Here is a 25,104-nt window from a genome sequence, read left to right on the forward strand (position 1 = left end):
AACAACAAACAGTTGTTGGACTTCAACAAGCTAGCGAATGGTAACGCCAGACAAAAACAGGTCCAGCGTACTTCTCCCGGATAGGGAGACACCTTCGAGACCCGTGCGGCCCGGGACACCTTCATAATCTCATCAAAATTAGCACGCTTAGCAGCGGCAGGTGTCGCGTCGGCACGGTTCCCAGCGCTAACGTTAGCCACCGAAACATGCTCATTGCTCGGAGTGTGACGCCTGTTTTTTTCCTGGCTGCTGCCGCTGGTCGAGGGCTGTGATGTGAGCGGAGTGAGCACCGCGACAGAGGGTGAGACAAGAGGAGCTACAGCCGGAGAATATATTTATTCACACGGGAGGAGAATGGACTTACACACGGGCTCACGCACAGGAGCAGGCATGCGACCGCACACGGGCCTGGACGTCATTGTTGGCCAACAACTTTAGCAAGCTAGCTAACATTAGCTCGCTCTAATACATGCAAATGAATCGGTTTGGTGTCGGGCAGTAAGCTCACTTTGCTAGCGTAATGGAGGCACCCTGAGTGACTTGTTCGTTTCAATTGACTGTCCTGGTGCTCTTTAATACTGCTGGCAATGTGCTGACGACCAGGGAGCCTTTTCGTCTGTTCCCATTTGGAGCAATAGGACACTGTTGGCAGAAATTATTAAGTGGTTGTTGGTTGCCTGCCTGGGTGATAGTTGAGCAAAGTTGCCGAGTTTGGCATATAAATAATTACTGATTAAATAGTATCTATTTCACACAGGTATCACGTACTTCTTGTGTTGATATTTGTGTGAAATTGCACTTTAATGCGCCAAAGTCACCTCTGACTTGGGGTTTGTAGAAACTATAACTTAAATCGCCCCTAATACAGGTATATTTTGTGGTTGCACTTGAAAAGGACCAGAAGTAGGTGCACATCTACGTATATCATTGTGAGACAGAGGCCAGACAGGCTTGTCCATGTCAGTTGGTTCCTAGTTACTGTTTAACTCAATATCTGGGCTGTCTGGCACAGTTTAAGACTGAGTTTCACTGGCAATGACAATATGAATATCGAGGAGCAGTGTCTAGATTTGTGCAATGTCAAAACAAAAAGCAATGTGGACGTTGATCACAACACTACCAACAACACAGAAGGGGTCACCCCCCGGATCTCTGAACTAATGACGGACAGTAACACAGAAAAACAAAACATCGTTGTTCCCACAGAGGCCTCCGAGACCTACCTGATGCCTCAGCTCACTGACAACCTCCAACCAGCTGAGGAGGACAACCACCAGGCACAAGACACACTGGAAATTGACGAAGTCAATGGAAATAGGAAAAGCAGTGCCCAGGACTCCCCTGCTGTGGTGAATGCCACTGACTTGATCTTTTCCAATGATGAGCAGCACAAGGACAATATTAGTGTGGAGAAAATGAAGGAAGAGAAGGACCGTGAATCTGCACAGTTTGTTGTGGGAGAAGAAGGGGACGATGGTGGGGACATGGACATAGGTGTGGATCTGAGTCTCGATGAGAGTGGGGTGTTGGAGGCTGAATCCACAAATGTTAGACCATTCTCAGACAATACTTCAGAGTCAGAGTCCATGTCTCAGGATGTCCCAGCTGGCAGCACGACAGAGAGCCCCTCAGATGAATGCCAGACAGGCGACACAGAGGCTCCTGCCACAGACCCTGCTGGACTGTACCCCTCAGTGGAGGAGGAAGGGGACGATAAACACAAACCCAGTGGCAAAAGGGTGACATTTCCCTCAGATGAGGATATTGTCTCTGGAGCAGTGGAGCCAAAGGACCCCTGGAGACATGGTAATACTGTGTGTGTGTGTGTGTGTGTGTGTGTGTGTGTGTGTGTGTGTGTGTGTGTTTCTGCATGCCCGAATGTGTGAATGACTTTCTATTTATTCCTCTTGTCTGTTGTGCCTGTGTGAACATGTCAGTTAAACAAGGTTTTATTCACATAGGAAATCTAAAAAGCTGTACAGATTGGATTTACAATGTGCTTGTCATGCTCTGTATCCCCTGTGTAGTTCTTAAAAACGTGATTAGATCTTAGAGGTTGACACTGATACATGAGAGGTGTGTCTTTTGAGAGGAATGTTCCTTTGTGTCTTTTTTTAAAAGCTTGTCATCTCTTGCACGATCACACTCAAGTCTATCTAGTCCTCGGGCAACACCTGTGCCCCCGCCCCCTTTTCAAACACGAGTCCATTTATTTGTTTGAATAGTAAAATAACTAACATAATAGCTTAGTCTGGATTTTTTCCCAACAACATATACATCTAATTATAGGCCCAGGGCTGTGCTGTATGCCATATTGTGAGTGGATCCCACCACTCCTTGAGGTGTGCCATTTTACTAGTTAGGTTCCTGTTTGTTCAGTGAAAACAAGTCTAAAGGAAGTTCATGCAGGATATGGCACTGCCTTTACTGTACTAATAGAAGGAATTGAGCCTTTAACGTTGCAACAAAATGAGAAGTTACTTCTTTACATTTACAGCGGATTTTTATGCATATGTATGACAATAAGTGGCATATATTTAAGATAAAACTTTTTGATCCCTGGAGGTAAACTTGCCACTACAGCAGCACAAATAGACCGGAGGGATAAATAGGTAAAAAGATGAATAGGAGATACATAGATAAATTAGACATATGCTAATGAATCCAAGTTAGAAAGCAATGTGCTGTATATTATGTCACTCTAAACCAGTGTGCATGACCACTATGTTGTGAAAGACATTAATGCTAAATAAATCTAGGCTAATCAAATTGAGACATGACCTTAAAATCCAAAGTCAAATTGAATTGTTTATTTGGAGAATCGTGACACCACTAGCATTTATATAGAGATTAGTATGTATGCATAATTAATTGATTAAATCAAACATAATATGAAAAAACTATTTTGTAAATAATTTTCTTTTCTTATGTGTTTAGATTAAATTTATCTTAAAGGCAAACTATGCAGGATTCCCCACCAAAAACAATTACTCTCAATCACCACAGAATTTCAGTTGTAATTTAAAAAATTCCATGATGAGTAACTTTTCAACTACTAAGCATTTTTTTTTTCTTTGGTCCTGATTCAAGTCTGTTATTTTTGAGGGTCTGCCTTTACTAGTTATTTTTTAAATGTTTTTGCAGTCTACTACATCGTATGTAGAGTATATGCTGCTTAAGTGGGCTGTACAGTTGTTTCATTTTCTTTTTTTGGAGGAGCTGGCAATTCATGTATGCTCTGACCATGACTCACACGCTCCTTCATCCGGTGCGGACAATGCACATCATTTAATAAATAGACCTAGTCATGGTGTGACAACTGGTGTTTGCTCACAGTACTGTGACGGCAGTCACACTTGACACAGTTAGCTGCAGTCTAAGAAAAAGACAAATTTGTGTTCAATTGGACATTATACCACCAACCTTAGACTCTTATTGTCTTTGGGGCCTATGTGGTTTTAAGGGTTCGCCTCTGATAGTCTGGTGTATGTATGAAGCCCAAAATGTAGGCCAGAATAAGGCAAGGGTCAGTGATGCGAGATGTCCAGATGGGGGAGGGGGAGTAGAAAGAAGCATAACAGCAGCAAGGTTAATATGGACGGCCTCATGTTCAGTTGAATATAAACTGTTCTATTAACATCCCTGCAATTGATCAGACAGCCACTCAGAAAGACACTTACATATCCCCCCACTTATCTTCCTTTCATACTGAACATGTTACCGTAAATCATATTCTACCGACTTAAAATAATGTACGCGTTGGTAGCCCCGTACTGCTTACCACGTAACCCTGTTGCCTTTCAAAGTGTTTCGGTATCGGTTTACAGTGCCCATGTCTGGCAGCCAGTCTCATAGTAAATTGGACATGAAATATCTTTAGCCAAACTCTACGGGGGCAAAGTCTCCAACGCAGTTAGCCAAGATTTCTGGGACCTTATGAAACACATGGCACTGGGAACAGTCAGGTATGTGGATGACTGCAGTGTGGACTCAGGTTATTTATCACAGCACATTTTTATCACATAGTTTATTTAAGTTCCAAAGGTCCCTCTGATTGTGCCATAGATATAGAGTGTAGACAGACAGTTGATGGCGGTGAAATTGATCACATGATACAGAATGACCTGTTTTTTTTTTTTTGCTTTTTTGTTGTTTTTTTGAGTTGGTTGATTTCAGTCCAGGTATAATGAGATCAGATTGGACTAACTTTGTTTATCATCTTTACGTTTTAAAACCTTTAATACATTCCTCATTGTCATTGTTCGCTGAATTGTGAGCAATTCAAATAAGTCTTCAGTTCTGTACATTGATAGCAGTTTCCTGGGCTTGATAAGTAAAAGAGCACGCTTTCTAGGTGGATTAAGATATGTCACAATCCTGTACCAGAGCCAGGACAAATGGCCACTAAAACAGAGACAAGCGTAGATGGCACCAACAAAGCTACACAGGTTGTTGTAAATCGACTTAGAAAATAAGTTTTAAATCAGCATATGTGTTTGTTTGATATGGCAATCTTGAACTACTCCTCGCAATTGCTACTTTATGTTTGTGTTGACTGAACACATCCATAAGGATCCTCTTTTACAGGGTGTTCAGATCAAAAACAGCCCTGTGTTCAACTTCATACAACACTGAGGGCCACATTAATGTTGTTTGGATACTGGTGAGATATGACAGCTGTTCCTGAAGTAGGCCTGACACAATAATTTCATTATTGACTTATTGGACATGACCTCATTTTCGCTGACCTCCATATTGCACATTGTGTTTGCATGCACGTTTGTTTACATACGATTATTAACAACATGTTGTGCTGATTGTTTTATATTTATTTAAGTGCAAGGTTTTTATTTAGGATATTCCAATGTCTGAATATTCCTTAGAATTCAGAATTAATTGCGCCGTGTAAGACTGTATTTGCATTATTATGATGTTATCTTTATACCAGTGGCATGAAATTGTTTTAAAATTACAATAATATTTATTATTAATTATTTCTAGGACAATATATCATCCAACAAATGTAGATGTCGTGACAGGCCTATCCAGAGTGTCCTGTTGGAGTAACACATTAATGGGTTTAAATGCTGGTAAGACGCCAAATGCAGCAAAACCGTTTATAATCTCATAAACAGGATTTTATATCTTTGGAAAGTTATCGTGGTGGCATCGGTTTTATGTTTGCCTGTACAATCACAAGGTAGAAACAGTAGAAATACGAATAACATGGTGGGAAATGAACCTTGTACAATGTGACCATCTACAAGGTACTGATCGATAAATGTTCAAATTCACTAGCCACTCATAAATGATTATTTTGTGTCTATCAGCCACTTAAATATTTTACCAGCATTTGGCTTGTGGCTAGTGCCAACTTACCACCCTGACAAACAGTTTTATCCTGTTCAGTAAATTATGGAAAAAGCTAAACATCCCTGGTGATATTGATGTCATAGTTTTAAAGGCCTGCTGCTTGATATAATGTTTATCACAATAATTTAAGTAAAGGTAGTTGGAATGGGCCACTATGTCACTTGAAAGCTGACAGCATGTACAAGTTAAATGTTAATAGGTTGGAAAAACACAGTCACCCACTTTAAATAATTTAATAACGTGTAACAAAGCCTGATAATCACTATATGCTTGAGGGTTTAATAAACTATTGCTCCTTTGCACCTTACACATGTCATATGTGTTTAATGTGGAAATTGCCTCTAGTGCCATTTTTGGAAAGTTAATGTCTCCATGCTGAACCTCCTTTGACATTCACCTGGATATCTTTTCCTTTGTCCTGCTTCTGCCATCTATCTTGAGGACATGCTCTTGCCTGAGACAAAGTCCAGGAAATGAAATGTATCTGAATCTCCTCTGAGAGGCTCTTCATGCTTCGTTAGGAGCGCAGTGCCACAATAACTCCTTGATCCGTCCAGACCCTTATTTGCAGAACTAGTGTCACGTTTCTGACAGATGACATAAGACAGGGACCCAGAGAACCTGAGAGAGAACTGAATGCGCAGAGCCTGCAGCTTCATCCATGCACGGTGTGACTTACTGCTGTAAGAGCAGAGGGAAGAGTTGGTTAGATGGCTACTGAATGTTCGCAAAGGAACGTGCAGTATATCTGTTTAATTACTGTCGAGAAATGAGCTTCTGAACAGGAGTGAACTTGGAGTCAAGAAGGCTGCCATTCAAAATAAACCCCCGGGGTTCAGGAGGGAACAGAGTCAGGGGGAGGAACAATGGTAGGCAGCTGGGGTGTCATATTTCCATTTCTTTCTCTGCACTCTCATTTTTCCAGAATTGGCGTCGTCCAGGTCAGTGGTATCAGCTAGCATACAATGTGTGAGGCTAGAAATTACACAAGAAAGACCAGTAGTACCTTTTAAAGCTAGATCTACTTTTCTTTAATTTTTTCAGCGTGCTCTTAACCAGCATAATTGAAGCAGTAAAATATATGAGTGTCATTTTGTTCTCAGATAATATTCATGTTTTTTTTTTTCTTTCCCCTCTCCTTGTCGAGACTTGAGGCTTGTTCTTTCCCTCCAGGCCTGAGCAAATACTACATCATATCCTGAGATTCCTGAACTTCCCAACATGCTGCGTTGCTTCCCCTACTGCCTTCATATCTCCTCCTCCCTGGCTGGCCAATTCAGTCTAGGTGCAGCATGGACTTATATCAGCAAAGCATGCCATTACAAAAGCACTGGCTCATACTGGTAGCATGTGCTAATTCGTATTTTATCAGACTTATCAGTCACAGCAAACTCTTTTAAATGCAGACTGTTTTTGTTAAGTCACTGTAGTACTACACCAAGAGTACTACAGTTTTTATTGTGTTACAGTTTTGTGTGTGAACAAGTTAAAGCCTACTACGTGCAGTAGAGGCAATTCCTTCACATTAATGACTGTTTATCCTGTAAGCAACCGAGCTCTTTGGCCTACACGCAGCTCCATCTCATGTCATCAGACCCAAGGCCCACTTGGCACCAGGTTGTTAGAGGCTCTGTGACCCATGAAATGTTACGTGTTGTGGCTGTGGACCAGGTTACATACTGATAAGCAAAGCTTTCAGTGTACAGAATGGACAAAGCCCCTGACAGCCTAGAAGTTAGTTCACTTTACATTAGAGGCAGACTACTACTGGATTTTCAGGGCAAATAAGGTCAATAGAAAGTGTGTCCATGTTTTATATCCTTTTACACAATTCTCTTTTTCACTTACATGTGCAAAGATAGTTTTTCATCCAATTAAGAACCACACGGCTGCAAATATTTTTGTGTTAAATCAGCCAAGTTAACACTGTCAGATGTCAACTGATAATTCCTGCTGTCATATAGGTGTCATTAACACCCTATTATTCCATGAAAACATGAGATGAGTTCACACTCTCACTGAGGAGGCTAACAAGAGAAGTGTAATGAAAGTTGAAAATATATTCATCAGCATGTTGTTTCTATGAGTTTTTTTTTTATCTCTGATCTGTTATCAGGGTTCAACATGAAATTTTTTTCACTGGCCTAGTCAGGAAAATTGGCCAGAAACTTATTTACTCAAAGTCAATTTTTATTTGCCTTGGTACAATAGTTTTTATATTTTCTTAGCTATCAAATAACAAGAAGGTCTAAAGCCGTTGTCCTGTTTAATTTAAGGCTGGAATGTCAATGAAAATAGTGAAAAATGTCCGTCCCAGCTTTCCAGATGTCTTTTAATGTCTCATTTTGTCAGTTTAAAACCCAGAGATATTCAGTTTAATATGATAATGGACAAAGAAAAGCGGGAACATATTTGAGAGGCTGAAAACAGCATTTTTTATTTATTTATTTTGAGATATTTGTGGTTATTTTAGAGTCGATGGCTTTGGTTAAATTTTTAGAAGTAAATGAAGCTAGCAAGGTTTAGATGGAGAGCTATTAAAATATGAATAACGTCATAATATACCTAAATTCACTTTGCTTTACTAAATCCATTAGTGTGTACCTGAGTGTGCAGCTGTGTAATTAATGACTTGATCAGAACGCAGTATTCAGACCAAGTAAAACTTGATTGGTACATCCCTGCCTTGAGCACCAGCATCCGCTCGGCTGTCACACAGCTACTCAGGTGTTACAAAGTATTGTAAACACTGGCGTCTGCTAGATAAACTATGTAATGATGACACTGTTCCCAAATTGCGGTTTTTGTGTGTTGGGATATTAATTTTCCAACCAGCAACACATGCTGATGCCAATATGTCTGTGATACGATAATACCTGCTGATAGTATCAGGCCCTGGGGCTCGCTTTAGTTTGTTCACTCATCTATTATGCAGTTCTGCCCATCTATGCACATGTACCTTTATTTGTCTTCTAAATATGAAAAAGAAGTGTCTGTCTGTGTTTATCTTAGGATGGCCCCCGCCCTTTGACCTTAAGCCTGTCTGCACTGTAACCCTGATAGGCTAATTACTAGCAGAACTGAGGATTGATAGTAAATGGTAGAATTGACAGACAACAATCCAAGCTCAGCCATTCTGTCCTGGTCAAACAGAAATTCCTCGCTCTCTTATTGCTCCTAAAGTGGCTGGAAGTGACAGATATTATCTACCTTCTCTACACATTGCACAAAATACTCTCTTATTTAAAAATAGAGCATACAACTGTCATTTGCTCATAATGACACTGTCTGTCCAGTCTGGCAGCTTTCCCTCTCTCACATGCAGGCCTGGTTTTATGTGGGAGACTGTTCAAAATGGCTGCTCTGTTTCTTTATCATAGTATACCATCGTACCATCTGACAAAAAGCATTAAATTAATGCACATCTTTTTCTTTGGATTACTATCTTGCGCATTTCAAATATCCCTATACTTAATATTTTGTACATTCCTGCCCAAAATTTGTACAACTCTTTCATAGCATTATACACATTTTTACAAATATTTTATTATTAATTTATAATGTTTTGTTTAAGTTTAGTGATTTTCAGTACTTGCTTTTTATCTGTCTTTATATTTTTCTGCTTGACATGCTTATTGTTATGCACCAAGGCAGCCTACTTGGGAATTAATCTGATTCTGATTAGAGAGACTACTGATGATGCACAGTCAGTTCTGTGGTCCACAGTGCTCTGCTTCAAATACGCGCCAAGTCTATTTTTGACAGCTACCATGTCAGTCAGCACAGAGCAGATTGAGCAGACAGGAAGTCAGGCACAGAAACACCACAGAGAATCCGCTCAGTGTTCAGAATAAAAGACCCCATGCAGACCCACAATCATGAAAGCAGACAAAAAAGGAACTATTTAATTACATAGCCTACTTATCCGTGGTAGTAGCACAAAATAAAGGAAAGGCGTCCAAATCAAGAAAATCTTAGCAAGTCAACATAAGCAGGTGCTCTGCTTCTGAAATGTTGCTGGTGGGACCTGCAGCCATGTGGAGTAAGTAATGTAACCCTCAGTGGCTACGAACAACAACACTAAAAACAAAAAAGAGAAAAATGTGATGATTTGGTAATCTGTTATCACATTTTAATTTATACTCAAATATACAGAATGTAATTGATATATCACATAGCCCTAATGTCTCAAAACACTAAAGGCATGAAATCAATGTGTACATGTTGTAATATTATACTCTGTAGTTGCTGTGTCTGCAGTAATGTGCAAGAAAACCTGAAATACTGGAGGTCTGTGTTGTGAGTGCAATGACACGAAGGCCAATGACATGACGGGCAGTTGAGGACTGGTGTTTTGTGGGTTGAGCGTGTTATGTAGGATGCTGGGTTACAGATGTTGTAATTTTGTTAGATTCTGCCTCAGTCTGTGCTGTCTTTTAATTATTGATCTGAACGCAGCTACTTGGAATCAGTTCCAGGGTTTTTGCATAATTGCACTTGTGCAGAGTCTTGCGATTTCTTTTAGCCACATCAGTAGAAGAAGCCATTAAATTCACTTTGTTTATTTCTGACCCACTGCCCCTGTGTAGACCTGTGCTGGAGCAGTGTAATTTACGCAATGTAAAGGAAGTTTATACCTTCATTGGAAGGAGAAGCTCCCTTGGAAAATGTTCATGCTTCTCTTGTCTTTACTCACTGCTGCCGTCTTGTCATTCAGACTGGTAGAAGCACAAAGCAGCAGAGGCACAGTCCCTGCGCCACCTCTGACCATCCAGGCAGCCAGCTGTCATGTGTGAATGACGCTGCTGTCACTATCCACAGCACAGCAGTGTGGAATGGCAGAGAAAGGGGACTAGAGACTGGGAGATGGGGGGCTATTTTGAACTCTAGCACTTCCATGTGAAGTAGGGACTGGCAACGCCAACATACCCACGACTGTCTCTGGACGATTGCCCTAAGGCTTGGTATGTTATCTCATACGTTTTTGCTGTTGTCTTGTGAAAACACTGTCACCTCAAAATTGTTTTCGCTTTAGACTTGTTTACAGTAATCCAGATAAATTTCAAAGTGCCATTTATGTGTGAAACCAACATGCGTCCACGCCGGTATTTTCAGGTACTTGTCCATCCACCCTTAAATAACAGGACAATGACTAGGCCACCTCCTGCTTTTTGTGATTACCTGTACTGAGTTTAAATACAGCCTACCTGCCCTTTGTGGTGCTGTTAAATTGCATTGCATTATACAGACTTCTACAGGTGTTTTTATTTTGTTTTTGTCAGTATTTTCTCTAACCTTGTGGATATAAATGAGGCTGTCATTGAGATGAATAAAACAACAGAATCACCTCTCTGTATAATGCTGTGTAGTTCAACAGCACCACAAACTACATCCTCTAAAAGGATCATAAAGTTGAATCAACACCTTTCTCGGGTTTGGAAGTAAGTCATTTTTAGGGCAAGGCCACTTTGGCCTTTGATAAATACAAATTTATTTGACTGTTGCAGCCAAAATGTAGGGCACCAAGGCCAAAACCAATAGTGCAATAACAATTAATGATAATTATATTGTATGAAGCCAAAACAGTACAATTAGCTGATTTCTATCCTGATAAGCCACAGTCAGTAATCAATGCAAACACACATTTTTAGACTATAAACCATTAATCAAACTAATGATAACTAATTGCATTCAATGTCAGACAACCTTTTCATATTTTAGTAATTATTGTTTTCAGCACAAGGGAAAAGACGTCCATGTCCACAGTCTTCTTTTCAATTTAGCATCAATATAATCCAGAGAGAGTACCAGAGAAATACTGCCCTTCATCCATTTTTTTCATATCTGTGACATTTTTAACAGATATAAACACTGAAACTGTAGTGAAAGGTGTCATGTTGCTGGTATGATGTTGATATTACTATCAAACCTTTGTCACTGTATATTTTTTTAGACTTGCTGAATCTATAGATGAAGCCACACATGATAAACGCTGCTCAAATGGGCTGTGACAACTCTAAACTGTTAGTAAGAGTGCCAAATGAAAAGCAAGAGGTTCAGCAACACACACAAGCTGCTCAGGTAGACAGTGTGTCCCTGGTTATTTTACATGAGGAAATCTGGTACTTTCTTTAAAGCATACAATGGTGTAGTTCAAAACAGGGTATGACAAGGACGTGTCAGGATATGGCTTCTAAATAATATGTTGATATTTATGGGCTGTTCCATAATATAAGCTTTATATCTTAGTATATGCATTTTCTCCAAAATAACCTAAATTTTTAAATGGTGCAAACATGATGTGATTTGGACAAAGTCAGATATTATAATATTTTTGACAACATACTTCAGTAGCAGATCTGGGCAAAATGCAGCCTGGGGGCCAGATGTGGCCCACTGAAAGGTTTCATGTAGTTCGCAAGACCATCATGGAAATTAAAAATCTAGCAAAAACAGTCGATAGCATTTTGCATCAGACCTTTATTTTGAAAAGGGTTTGTGCTGTGTTCATTGGTAATGGTCAAGAACTGTGTCTTTTATATGAAACTGTAACAATAATCACTCAGTGCTCTACATCCATGTTGTTTATGGTTGCAACCTGTATGTGACGTGCATGGTACACATTGCCAGAATCAGCCCACAAATTATCACATGGCAATTCAGAAAAGGTGACCAACAGTATAAGTACAATATATAGAACACTTCCTATGTTACTTATAGCTCACCACAACCTGATTTCTCGTGTGGCCCCCCATGAAAAATAATTGCCCACCCATGCTTCATAGATATTACAATAGTATTGGCACAATGCCTATTGGTGCTTTCACAAAATATTAACACAATGAGATTTTTGATAAAGAATTATTAGTAATGCAGCTATAATGATTAAGTGGCTAAAGGCAAATAACAGAACATCTAGAACAGTCTGGTAAGTTCAGGAAATTACATCACTTTACTGTAATGCAGCTTTTAACACAACACGTTAAGACAACACTTTTGCCGTATCACAATGATGTCCAAACTCAAAGACAATATTTAATCTCATATCACAATATTGATATAATATTGTTGCATTGCCCAGCCCTAAGAAAGGGCAATACAGCATTGGCGGTTTGGCTTTGGTATAAGTCCTGCTCTACTCTCCAAAACAGTTAAAACAAAAACTGCACGTTATAACCTTCATGCAGGTCAGAATTATTGCAAGACTGTTGTATTAGACTGCATTAGTATTACCAAGGGTACCCAATAGGCTGGTAACTGAGTCTTGTGTTATTGTATTCATAAGATTCTGTGTTCCCCTACCAAGCCAGAGTTCAGCATGTGTTGTCAGATTTATCCTCTCTGGAGAGAGTCCAGAAAAGAAAATGATGCATTGTCAAATTTAGCTGATAAGAGTATGAATGCTCTCTTGGTTGAAGAGCTACATCGTTTGAATTCTCTCAATTCTTGGGCTATGAAACCTTTTCGAAACCATCTAGAAGATTAATTGAGCTGATAGTGAATGTCAAACTAATGAATAAGCATAATTTGACATTTTCTAAATGTGCAATTTGCAGCTGATGGAAACGGTATTCAAGTGGTACAATACCTAAGCAACTGACAGTGCAAACCACCCTCAAACTTAGATGGTTTCAGTCAAAAGGGCAACACATCACACGAAGACTGCTGAAGATTTTGGCCATCAGCTGAAACACAGTGGATTAAACTCTAAGGCTCTGCCAGTCAGACACATGGCCTCCATGTGTTGCTGAGTGCTCCAGTGAGTCCACTTTTCTCTGTTGGAGCACTTCTTTGGAATTGTTGGCTAGAAAGTATTTCCTCTTGAAGCATGTAACCTGTCAACACTGTTGTCTCTGTCATAACTGTTCATTATAAGCATTTTGACTTGATAAATGGCTTCAAAAAGATCAGCTTAAGGTATTGATCATACTTTCTATCATGTTGTAGTTCATAATAGCTGCTACATAACAATTTATTCAAGTATAATCTAGGTCAGTCCACAAGCTGACAACCTTTTCAGACCACAATTCTCTCTCTTAGTTTGTTGTTATGTAACTTAACATGATGCTTCCCTGAAACTGCCGCCGTCCAGGCAGCTCCAGATGTGTGCAGACAGCAGGTGTTTATCTGCAGTAGCTTGACTGAGGCTGGTACAGTCCTCACCACATTCCCAATCTCTGCCAAAGTTTTTCTTAAGCGCTCCACACGCAGAAAAAGCTGTATCATTCTTAACTTGTGAAACCAGACTGTGCAGACGAGTCAAACAGAGAAAATCCATGACATTATGCAGGTCGTACATTTTCAGTGGAATCCTCTCTTTGTGCCAAGTCTCCCAGTTGTCTGTCTTTCTCTGCAAATAGTGTCGTGTCTTCCTCTGCACACATTCAAACACTTGTCTTTGCTTGTTTCCTCCTTGCTGTTGGAGTGAGGTTAGAACGCACAGTGCCAGTTAGACTGCGTATTTGCACTTTGTTTCTTATTAGCTCGACAAAGAATAAGAGTGAGTAATGAAGGTACAAATATGGCAAGGCCGAGGAGGATAAACAGATGTTGACATGTACAGAAATTGGGTCAGACTTCACTTGAATCCCTTCTCAACAATTCAGATAACCTTACTCTGTACTTATCCTTGATTCTGTGCGGTAAACAACATCTCTGAAATGATCATTTTCTTGTACGAATGTGGAGCAAGAGCTGGCATTGGATGATTTTTTTGTGCAAAGATAATGATGTTTGTCTACATTTATTCAGCGTCTTTACTTGATAACAGCTTCTAGGTAGGTGAGGTGCTAGCTCTTTTTCAGCACCTTGGAAGATGTGAATCACAGGTTTTTACAGGCCCTGAAGGTTTGGCTTCAACATCAAGTCATTTCAAAGGGCTTTCTTAAGAAAATAGTTAGGGCTCTTACATGTTCCTTTTGATGTTTTTGAAAAAGTGTGAAAAGAGTTGAAACCTCTTTTCAGTAATTTAGAAGAAGGGAGTTGTCACGCAGTTTCTTTGTAACTTGCCAGAACTTACACTGCAATGATCATGCCACTTTTTGCAGAAACTGGCCAGGTGTGAGTATTTATTAAAAAAAAAAAATAGACAGAGCTTCAAGTCCTCAACAAACTTTTAAAATCCCCACAGCCAACATCCTCCCCTTGTTTGTTTTTAAGCATTATACAAACACTAGGAAATGCAAAACTTGTATGCTACTGTTACATGCAGTATTTCATTCTAGGACGATTATATTGCTATATCATAAAGTATCAGCTGTTAAAGGCGTTAAAATGTAATACTGTGTCTGTTGTTTCTGACCAGTTGTGCAGTAGGTGTGAGTGTGTCTGCGGTGTTGAGGTGTTTTTGAAACTGATAGCAAAGGAGCTGTTTGCAATGATTGCCTTAGTGTTTGGCTGAGAAGTAGGGCTGCACAGTAAACTGAATATGTTTGTGTTGTGGACGTTTGAGGACGTCACCTTGGGCTTAGGGAAACAGCGATCAACATTTGCCACCATCATTTTATGGATAAAACAACTAAATGATTATTCAAGAAAATAATCAACAAATTAATTGAAAATAACTATTAGTTGCAGCTGTAGGCTACTAAACAAACGTTTTCTCACATCAGGGGAATAAGATTTGTAGGCCATCTCTGCAGTACTACACTACAGCTTGTAAAAGTTGCCTCTTTGAAAATGTAAACATTTACAATGGAGCAAGAAATTTAAAGTTCTGATCCATATCCCTTTCAGCCTTTTGTGGTGATGGTAACAGTTCAGTTAGCATCCATACACCAGTCCACTCCTCTGTCCCGGTAAGTCTAGCACAAACTGAGTCTGGCGCTAAAGCCCACGCTCACGCTGTGGGCACTCTGTGGGTCGATCTGCTCTGACCTTTTGTGGGCGGTGGCAGAGGCTTTGACTGCAGTGTTATGATGTGCAGCTACAGAGGAGAGGAGAAGTCTTGTATTTTTAGCTGCTGCTTTTAATAATGGTTTTTGATAAGTTGTCATACTTGCACCACAAGAGACTTGTTTGGCTGTGTTAATTGCAAATCAGAAATAAATGACACAACGTGACATTGGTTTGATGAGCTGACACGAGGAATTGGCAGCATTTAATTAGGTAGCATTATTGAATGTAATTGAAAATAAGTAACTTAATCTGGGAAACAAAGAATCACAGAACAGCCTGTCTATTAGAAGTTCAGGCATGACTGAGCTTGTCACTCCGTTCTTTAGGAATTTAATGGACTTCGGAGACTTGTCAGTTGAATTTCTTGCCATCTGAATGTGTGCTAGTTGGTAACTCATGTGTGACCTGCTGAACCAGTTTTATCATATGTTTGATACATTATATACTTCTTTGAACTCGACGTGACCTAGCACTGAGTAAGGCAAGTCTATTTGTAACTTAAAAGAGAAAAGGCATAAAAAAGCAATAAAGCAACAGTTAAAGGCGAAATAGAACATGAATAACAGTAGGATCAAATGAAATAAAATGAATACACAAAAGAATAATAGATATATAAATAAGTGTTTAGTCAAATTTCTGGTACAAAAACACGTTTTTACAAGTAATCCATGTCAGGGCCGGGTTTACAGTTTGAGTTGTTTTCACATATGTGCTCAAAACTACGTCCTGAGCATCAGGCCCAGACATTGTCTGAATGCACCCTTTCACAGATGCAGCATGTATTAGGAGATTGTCCACATCAGACGTGTTCACACATGATAGGAAAAATATGCATTCGTTTAGGCGAGGGGTGGCGCCAGCAGAGTAAGGAGGAGGACTCATCCATGACAGGTTTTGCACTGATATCAATACAGAGTCTTGAAATTAATAAACTGTAATAGAAGTGGAGAAGGGTGAGAGCTGCGGAGATCAGCTGACTCCAGTGTGCAGACTCGGCCGCAGATATAATTTTTTCCCAGGATGGCAAGGGCATGTCTCACCAAGTCTTTGCCATCCTGGAAAAAGCTCAGAAAATATTTATAGACTCGTGTCGGCTGATACAAATCGGCAGATATGAAAACTATATGAAAACAAAACTATCAGTGGCTTCACAGGCAAGCAGCTCCTAACAACAAAGCATCATCAAAACACCCACCCACTTGCTGCAGACATTGCCCTGCTCTATACACACATGCAGCTCTCCCGGAGGACTGGAGCAGGCAGGGTTAAGTCCGCACCAAAAAATGCAGACATTTGTGGTCATACATACTGCTCGTCCAGGTAGTTTCTAGATAACTGCAGAGTTGCAGTTCATGTGTGAAAGGATTTTTTGAGAGCATTATTTGGCATGTTAGTTGGTCAATATCTCACTTAACACGCTTGTCACACTGAGAGATGGAATGAAAAGCTGGACATCATAGACAGGAGGAAGATTCAACTCTGTTTAAATGCAAAGATAACAGTGCATGTTTTCAGACAGTCTTGGAAGGCTTTCATAGAGTTGTACTTCGGTTTAAAAACACAAAAAGTGACAGAAATAGTTGCATTAAGAATGAAAAAAAGAGAGCTCCGAAGGTCTTTGACCGTCCAACAAACTGTTCTGATGGAGGATACTGACACTGTCAAAAAGTGGTGATCTGGCCAGAGGGAACCCTTCCCATTGCCTAGCGCCTGCTGGCTCCAGCTCTCTGAAATCTAACCCTAAAACAGGTTAAGCAGTTGAGAAAATGGATGGATGTTGTATTGAATTGCATTGTACTAAGGTAGTACTCAAAGACGGCACAGTACAGGCTAAAATGCAGAGCAGATTGGTGGTGATATGAACCAATACAAAGGCCAGTAATTATTTTACTAGTCAGTCTTCCATTGTTGAAGTAAAATGACATGTTAATTTTCCTCTGAAAACCTCTGCCTCACCTTATGCTCTACAGTTCCGGTACAGTTAAGGTGTGGAAGGAAAGTAGCAGGATTGACTGAACATCTGCTCACAAAACGTTTTCTTTAGAAAGCTTTGACTTACTGTAAATACAGATCTCTCCTCAACATATGTGCCTGTACTTGTTGAAGCTCTGTCCGTTGCTCAGTTTAAGTAATTGATTCATAATTTATGGCAGGTATACCTCCCTTGTTGCCTGCAGTTTTTCTTTGCCCCAAGATACCAATCCAACAGGCTGTGTACTGCAGCACAGATGCAACAGAGACATAATTTGTTAGCGTAGAGATAAGACAGACACGGATTATTAAAGAACTTGGTAAAGATATGTCTTGTTTCCTCATGTCTTGTGTATATTCATGATGCACTTGACTGAGTTGCTGTTTCTACACCAAAATTAGTGCTTTTTTTGTTTTGTTTTTTGCATTGGAAAGCCAAGGCTAGATTGGATGCAGACTTGACTGTCTGTGCAGAAGACCTGAAAGAAATTTGTTTTTGAAAGTCTGTGTTTTCAGCTTTCAGTACTTTTGTACCGTCTAACTGAATCTCTGTGGAGTGAAGTTTAGTTTGTCTCCTGCATCTCTGGTTGGTCATTCAGGTATCCGCTTCAAATTAAGTTACTGCTAATGAAAATCTAACATTTCCTGATTGTGCTGCTTTATAATAATTTTAAATAACTGTTAAATTTACTGTTAAAAAACTATAGGAAATGACATGTGCCACTGTTTGTGTGTGTGTGTGTTTTTTTAATACAGAACAGCCACACAACAATATGAAAAGAAAACACTGAAGAAAAAGAGAGAGAAAGTAATAATAAAAATAATAGTAGTGGTAAAGTAAAATAGGTACACATGTTAAAAACAAAGCCAAAAGAGGCAGTTGCACAATGTTAGTCTTATCTTGTGAGGGGCTACATGGACAAAAGTACATAAAGGATAATAAATAAAAGGGACGGATTTGTCAGAGAGGCCACATATTGTGAATCCCAGTTCCTGAAGTTTGAGATGCTCCGTTACCTCCCTCAGCCATCGAGTCCAGCTCAGTGGATGAAGAGTGTTCCAGTGGGGAAGGAAATGTGATGCCACGCGACTCAAGACAAGCATGTCATCAGTTAAATACACGCCGTCAGCCAGGTAGCCATGATGCAAACCCTTGTTGCAGTCATGCCAAGCCAGCACACGTGAATGGAAAAGGTGCAAAAAACTCACAGGAGTTACCAGCAGAGGCCACAAGCCTTCAAAAATTCAAAATTTAGCAATCAGAACTGGAGTCGATAAATACTCATGACTACTGCAGAGGCATTTGACCCGGGAATGAATGCTGAGTGTACCCTTTTCCGCTGAAGAAAGCCAGATGTTAGTGTGTTTTTTTTTCTGACTAGGGGCAAACCCCCAACAAACAAGATTATACTGAATTGATTTTCAGATCTCCCAGGACCACCTAGCTTTGAGTATATTGATTTCCTTTTGACTACCTTCAACTCCTCCTAAATGACGAGGGAGAGGGTTAGAAACAAGAAAAATAATTTAATGATTGGTCATATATTAACCCATTTAATTCATTTATTTGCACCTACATAGCATTTTTGAATATTTTCAGTATATTTTGAGATGCTGGTAGGGTTACTCTTTTTTGCTCCAGCCTTCTGCTGATCACTTTGTTCAAAATGTTTCCTCCGCTTAAAGGCCAAAATGTGCACCAGAAAGATAGTGGTCAAAAGCTCATCATCATTCTTAACCATAAAGTCCACAGTACTAAATTTACCTCTGTTTATCTGAGTCAGCAGGCAAGGTGCTGTTGTAGCAGCATCCGCCAGCGATGGCAGCAGTAGCTGATTTGTTGTGTGTGTTCTTGCACAGTGGATGGTGGCCAACAACAATAACAGGGAGAAAAGGGGCGAGCTGCTCATTTGTGTCATTTAGCAGATTAACTGATTCAAAGCAGAGAGGGACTCTCTTTTTTCTCTTTTTCCTCTCTTGTCCCCTTCCACGCCTGAAATCTCAGTCCTAGGTGTTATTTAAGCAGCTGCCCTTCCCTTTATTTTTTCCCTTCTTCGGTGCAACACGCAGAGCAGGTTTCTGTCTGTCGAAGGGATGGTCAGAACAAATTTAAGATGGCGCAGTTAGGATGCCTGACTGCTTAACTTGGATTTATGAAATAATATAATAATGAATTGCAGCTGAACTCTGACTGGCCTGGGCTGATTGATGGGGCATGGGTTTGGGTTTGGGTGTGTGAAATCCGACCCTCTTAAACTGGTTGGAAATGATATATTCAGTGATCAGTTCTAGATAAACATCTTGTTTTTTCTTTCTGCATATTCTCTATTTCCTTTTACCCTGATTTCCAAAGATGGAGCGGAGTTTTCCCCTCCCTCTCTCCCCCCTTCTGCGTACCTCCTCATCGCCACTCCCTCCATACATGTACCAGCAGCACTGGAGGGAGTGCAATAAAACAAAGACAGAGCAAGCAGAAATGCAGGCAACAGCTGTAGCTCAGCTCCTAATGATCCTGCAGAGCTGAAGCTTGAATTCAGTTAAACATCAAGCATTTGAGTAGCTCTCTGTTGCTGGTTTTCTTTTCTCTTCTTCACAATTTCCTACTTTCACATGCTCACAGTTTTATCTTTTTGCTGAGGTATTCAATTTGAGCTTACACTGCTTTCTTTGTTTCTTAACAGTAGTCATAGATTTAGATCATTTTCATTAAACAAATAAAACTGTGTTCTTTTCCTACTTACTCTCTTGTCTCGCTCATCTCTCCTTCTCTATAACTAATTAATGAGCTATGTGAGAAAGTACTGTGTAGTGAGCATTGAGGGACCCTCACCGGCTCCTCCACCCACCCCCAAACCCCACCTTTCCCTCAGGAAGTGTTTACACACACACTTGCTCCACAGCGACTTTGCACAATAACACTTTTCCAAGGACACAGTGTTCACTGGAACGTACACACTGTACTGTACAAATTTACAAGGCTCTCACACTGGCAGCAGTGGCATTTAGGTTAAATCCACAGTTCTGTGCATAGATATTTTTGTAGATAAAAGCACAAATGTAAATCTGGATTAATTGAGTTGTACTTAAATACAACAAAACCATGGAAGGTGGCATGCATGATTGAAACCAACGCCGCAAGTTACTAACATTTTGTTTTTTATTAAGGACTAGTTTAAACCATGAAGGCTGAGTAAGAGGAGATGTATCATAATCACAATTGTGACAGAAGAGAGAAACTTAATTAAAAATGTTAGTGCCATCTCTTTGCTTTACCAAACTCTCTGTACAGACCTCAACCCAGCACCTGCTTTTCGACATAAAGCTAACATGTCTTTTAGGGTAGGAAAGAAAATCAATTCTGTTAAGTATCATGATTCTTTTTTTTTTTTTTTTTTTTTTTTTCCTGGTGCATCTTTTGAATCGATTTTTGGATTGCTGAATCTGTTTTATACATATAAATAACTAGCACTTAGTCCATTAGTGATGCTAACAAATAATGGGAATTTCTGTTAACACACTAATGAAAATTAGCATCATGATCATGAGCCATAGTATGTTAACAAATAGATCCATTTTACTTCACATACATAGAATAAAATGATGTGTGCTTGTACTTTAATGCATATAGTTCTTACGATTTGTGGAAATTATTGTTGTTGTTTACTAACTTGCTGAGCAGGAACAGCTAAACTGTTTAAACTCTTTACTTCAAAAGTATTTTGTTTACTATGTTTATCCACAAAATCAATTATGCTGCTGCAATAAAAAGAAAGACTGACTGACACGTGATGTGCATTGTGTTTGGACATAGACCTCATGATATATAATCTCTACAGGTGTATATTTCAACTTTTCCTCATGGTCTAGTGTTTAAAAAGCGAATAAAAATGGCAATACACAACTGCAGTACTTAAGTATTGTGATATGTATTGAATTGGCTCCTAAGTATCGTGATAATATCAAACTGGGAGATAAGACAAGACATTCAGTGTATTGTTCACGGGCAAAATGTATAAATGATGCATATGCACAAAACCATTTCCCCACATATGAACTGGCATTGTAATGGTAAGAACATGTGATGTGATCTTACATAGATCTCTTAGTGCTTGGCAGGCAGGCTCATCCATAACCTAGCGCACGTTTCAAAGGAATACTGGTGTGATGGAAGTTCAGACTGGAAGGTAATGAAAGACCATCCTGTTCTGTTTTTAACAGCAGTGTTGTGCTGCAAGTGGTTGTTGGCTTCATTGTACGGCACTAATTAGTCTGAGGAATTTTTTTTAAGGGCACATGGGTTGGACAGTTGTGAAGCTCCCATGCACCACAGCAAAATCCCAGGGTTCGATTCCCGGTAGCAAAGCCACTGGTTTAGTCATGTGGTTTGCACACAAAATTGGTCGTGTTTGCAGGTTTTAAGCCAGAAGACGGTTCTACTCCTTATTACTGCACCAGTTGGTCAGGCCTGAAGAGTAGAGGGTGGAACTGGAGGGGTTTGCATGACCCTCCAGCATGTTATGTCCTCCTATTGAAACTCTGTTGCTGTCCTGCAACAGCATGTATCACAGATTTACAATTACTCGGTCACAATTTTGGCTTCCTACAATTAACCAAACATGATTGACTGCGATATTGATGTTTAAAACACATGCTACGCTTAGGGTAGCATGTGTTTTAACACTAGCTCTGTTCATAGAAAATTTCACTGCATATCAAATCAAGCACTTCCTAAACAACCAACCACCCTGCAGCAGCAACCTGTACAAAATTTCCTGGATTTTGCAGCTGTAGTCCAGAGTTGAAGAGAGATCTAATACAGAAACAGAGACAAAACGAAAAATCAGGTACCTGGAACAGAAGGTGAAGTGCTTGTCCCTTGAAACAGACCATTATCCGTTGTTTTTATATATTTCAGATTTGGTGCAAATGATGTTAAGCAAGAACAAATCATATGAAAAGAGTGCACTGACTTGTAGAAACAGGGCTCTCTGTGTCTCTTTCAGCAAAATGCTGCTGAATGATGTGACTCTGAAGACACAGAAGTGTTGCAACATCAGTATTTTTGCACAATTAAAGGCTGTGAATTAATCAGTGCACTCCAGTCCCTTTTGTTCCATGGATGCAGTTGGGAGTTTTGGCTGTACTGCAAGGCAACATTACTACCTTGTTTTTTCAGGTGGTTGAACAACACAAACTGCAGTACGATTAATACATCAAGGCCACGAAGAATAATGTTAACGTTACCGCACTGAATCCCTGACCTTGTCCAGCGTGTCACTGTATGAATGAAGCACAGCATGAAAGCAAAAGCAGTGCTGTGTTGATTTAATTTTGTATTAAGAGTTTTGGTACAGTTTTATTTGTATTTTGCTTTTAGGAGATAGATTGTGAATAAAGACCAGTCTTGTTTTGATGCACAGATTGGTTCATTTGCAGCAATGTCGGACAACATGAAGTGAAAGCAGTGCTCTGTTATGTAAATGTGAAAATGCAATAAAAATTGTAAAACTTGTTCTCAATGTTAATGAATAATTGTGATAATTATAATCTCAATATTGATATAATTTTGGCTGTAATCATGCAGCTGTACACAGAGGTAGACAGTGACAGCACATTGCATAGAGAACTGAGCATTTTGACTAGTCAGAAAACAGGACCAGCACTGCTTACTGTGAATGTATGTATCTGATACTATCGCACAGTCATGATCATATCAGCCAGTTGTCTCCAGCACATCAACAAACAGCTGTTCACAGTCTGGACCAGCGACGCTATAGTAACGTTATATAAACAAGGACTTTTTAAGCAGCATAACATAACCAAGCATGTTGGGGTTCACTTATAGGCAACAACCAGGTGAAACACCAAAAACCTGAATATGATGACATGATCACCTATTAATAGATATTCAAGTATTTATTTCTATTATTTCAGTAGGGATTTTATGTTTATTATGTGACCTTATTAGGGAAAAAACAGGGTGGCTTTGCTGCATCATTTCATTAATGCAATAAAGAGGCAGGATGCCTATAAAAGTCACTGCTGGAAATTAGGCATGTGCACACAATTTCATAATGATTAAAAATGATCAGACAGAACCATGTGAATGCATACCTTTTAATTTGGTTATAAGAGTCTGTATGCATATTTCTGAGTCTTGAACCTGCAAAGTGTTTTCTGTACCTTGTCCTCATCTGACCAGCTTGTTTGAGTTTGTATGTGTGTGCATGTATTGTACATTCAGTTCCGAGCCTCAACTGGTTTCCGTTCGAGTGGATGTCTGGTCTGGGTCTCAAAACAAGTCAAAGATGTGTTGTGGTCGTTCTCATTATATTCATGTGGCACTCGCTCGCTCTTTCATTTAGTCTGACACACACCATTCCTTCAGACTAACCGCAGTTTCGCCTCTTGTAGTATTTTCAGCGTTTGTACGTTTCATTGAGATGGTGAATAACACTGTTGGTCAGACATGCATGGCTACTCATGCAGGTATTAAACTGCCTCTTTGTCCCACAGGCAGGTTATTCATTCAGACCTGTGCTTGAGCAAACATACAGACATAGAGATTCAACCATCCAAATCTATACATTACTGGAGCTGCTTATGAGGTCGATGCTGAAACTATTTTATTATTATTTTAGTAATGCTGGTTTGTCTGGTCTGTTCTGTCACTATGTTGCACAGACAGTGGGTGTTGAACTTGATAACATGAGTTTAACTGATGGGAGACACGCGGGAGACAAATAGGAGAGGAGACGGAGGCAACCGAAAAGTGAAGCGGACAAATTCTCACCTTGGAGAAAATGCTGACTGCAGGACAGTCAGAATCACACACACACACACACACACACACACGCCAGCCCCATATGTTAATACAGTTGAAGCATAGGCACACGGTCTGTCTGTATCAGCATGATACTGTGAATGTATTTATCTGTATGCATTACTTATACAGTATAGTGTAAAATAAGTCAAGTGCTAGTAGAATGCATATCAAGATATTTTTCTTCATCAACTTTTATGTCCTCATTTTTCTGAATTCCTGCACACATTTACAATTTTTCCTTTTTTGTATTTGTTTCTGTCATTATTTTTGTCTGTCAGTGCCTCACTTCATCTCTCAGCAGAGTCTCTCAGCCAGAACAGTGAGTTTGAATGTTGCCCAGTCATCTGACTGGAGTTAGCCCCCGCAACAGTCTGGGAAGGCAGCAGCGGCTGACCCACACACACACCAAGAACAATACGTCCTTTTTGCTGACTTAAGTAGGGGAGCCCTTAAAGGGGTTACGATTTCTGATCCTCTCTATCAAGAGAGTGCTCCCCAAGGCACACGCACAAAGAGGTCACACTAAAAGAGACCATTTTCAATGTAAGACCAAGACAGTCTGAGATTTCATCATGTTGATAATTTGCACGAGTTGTGTAGAGATATTATTGGCTGACATTCAAGATGGGCATCAGGGAAGATCCAACTAAAGTCCAATCCATAAAAACCAAAATCCAGGAAGTCTTACTTGATATTAAATGGTGCATGTAACCATCTAAAACCGCAATACATTTCAGATACTTGTTTGCTCTGCAAATGGTAATTGTCAGAAAGTCACCATTTCAATGTGTTGCTCTGTTGGCACAGACACCTCAGTGTCATGATATGACAACATGTGCCAGCAAGTGATATGAGCAGAACCACTCTGGATTAAAAACATTTTGCATGGATTTCATGGTTATATTGCAACTGTGGTGTGTTTGAACTTAGGTTGAGGAAAGCCTGTCTAAATCCTGTCCCAAACTTCCTGACTCATAATACAAAATATTAAAAGATGAAAGCTGTCATGGCTGTCACACATAGTTAAATTGGATTAT

The 25,104-nt window shown here is 39.8% G+C and overlaps 1 protein-coding gene across 1 annotated transcript in view; it reads left to right on the top strand.

Moving 5' to 3' along the window:
- Positions 1-25,104, top strand: part of ppp1r37 (protein phosphatase 1, regulatory subunit 37) — a 59,480-nt gene continuing 34,376 nt past the window's right edge. The window contains exon 1 of the mRNA XM_084717731.1: positions 1-1,806. Coding sequence (XP_084573857.1) covers positions 1,044-1,806 — 763 coding nt within the window. The 5' untranslated portion in view covers positions 1-1,043. The remainder of the gene's footprint in view (positions 1,807-25,104) is intronic.

This window comes from Lutjanus erythropterus, chromosome 4, assembly GCF_056507025.1.
Source record: "Lutjanus erythropterus isolate fLutEry1 chromosome 4, fLutEry1.hap2, whole genome shotgun sequence".
NCBI lineage: Eukaryota > Metazoa > Chordata > Actinopteri > Lutjaniformes > Lutjanidae > Lutjanus > Lutjanus erythropterus.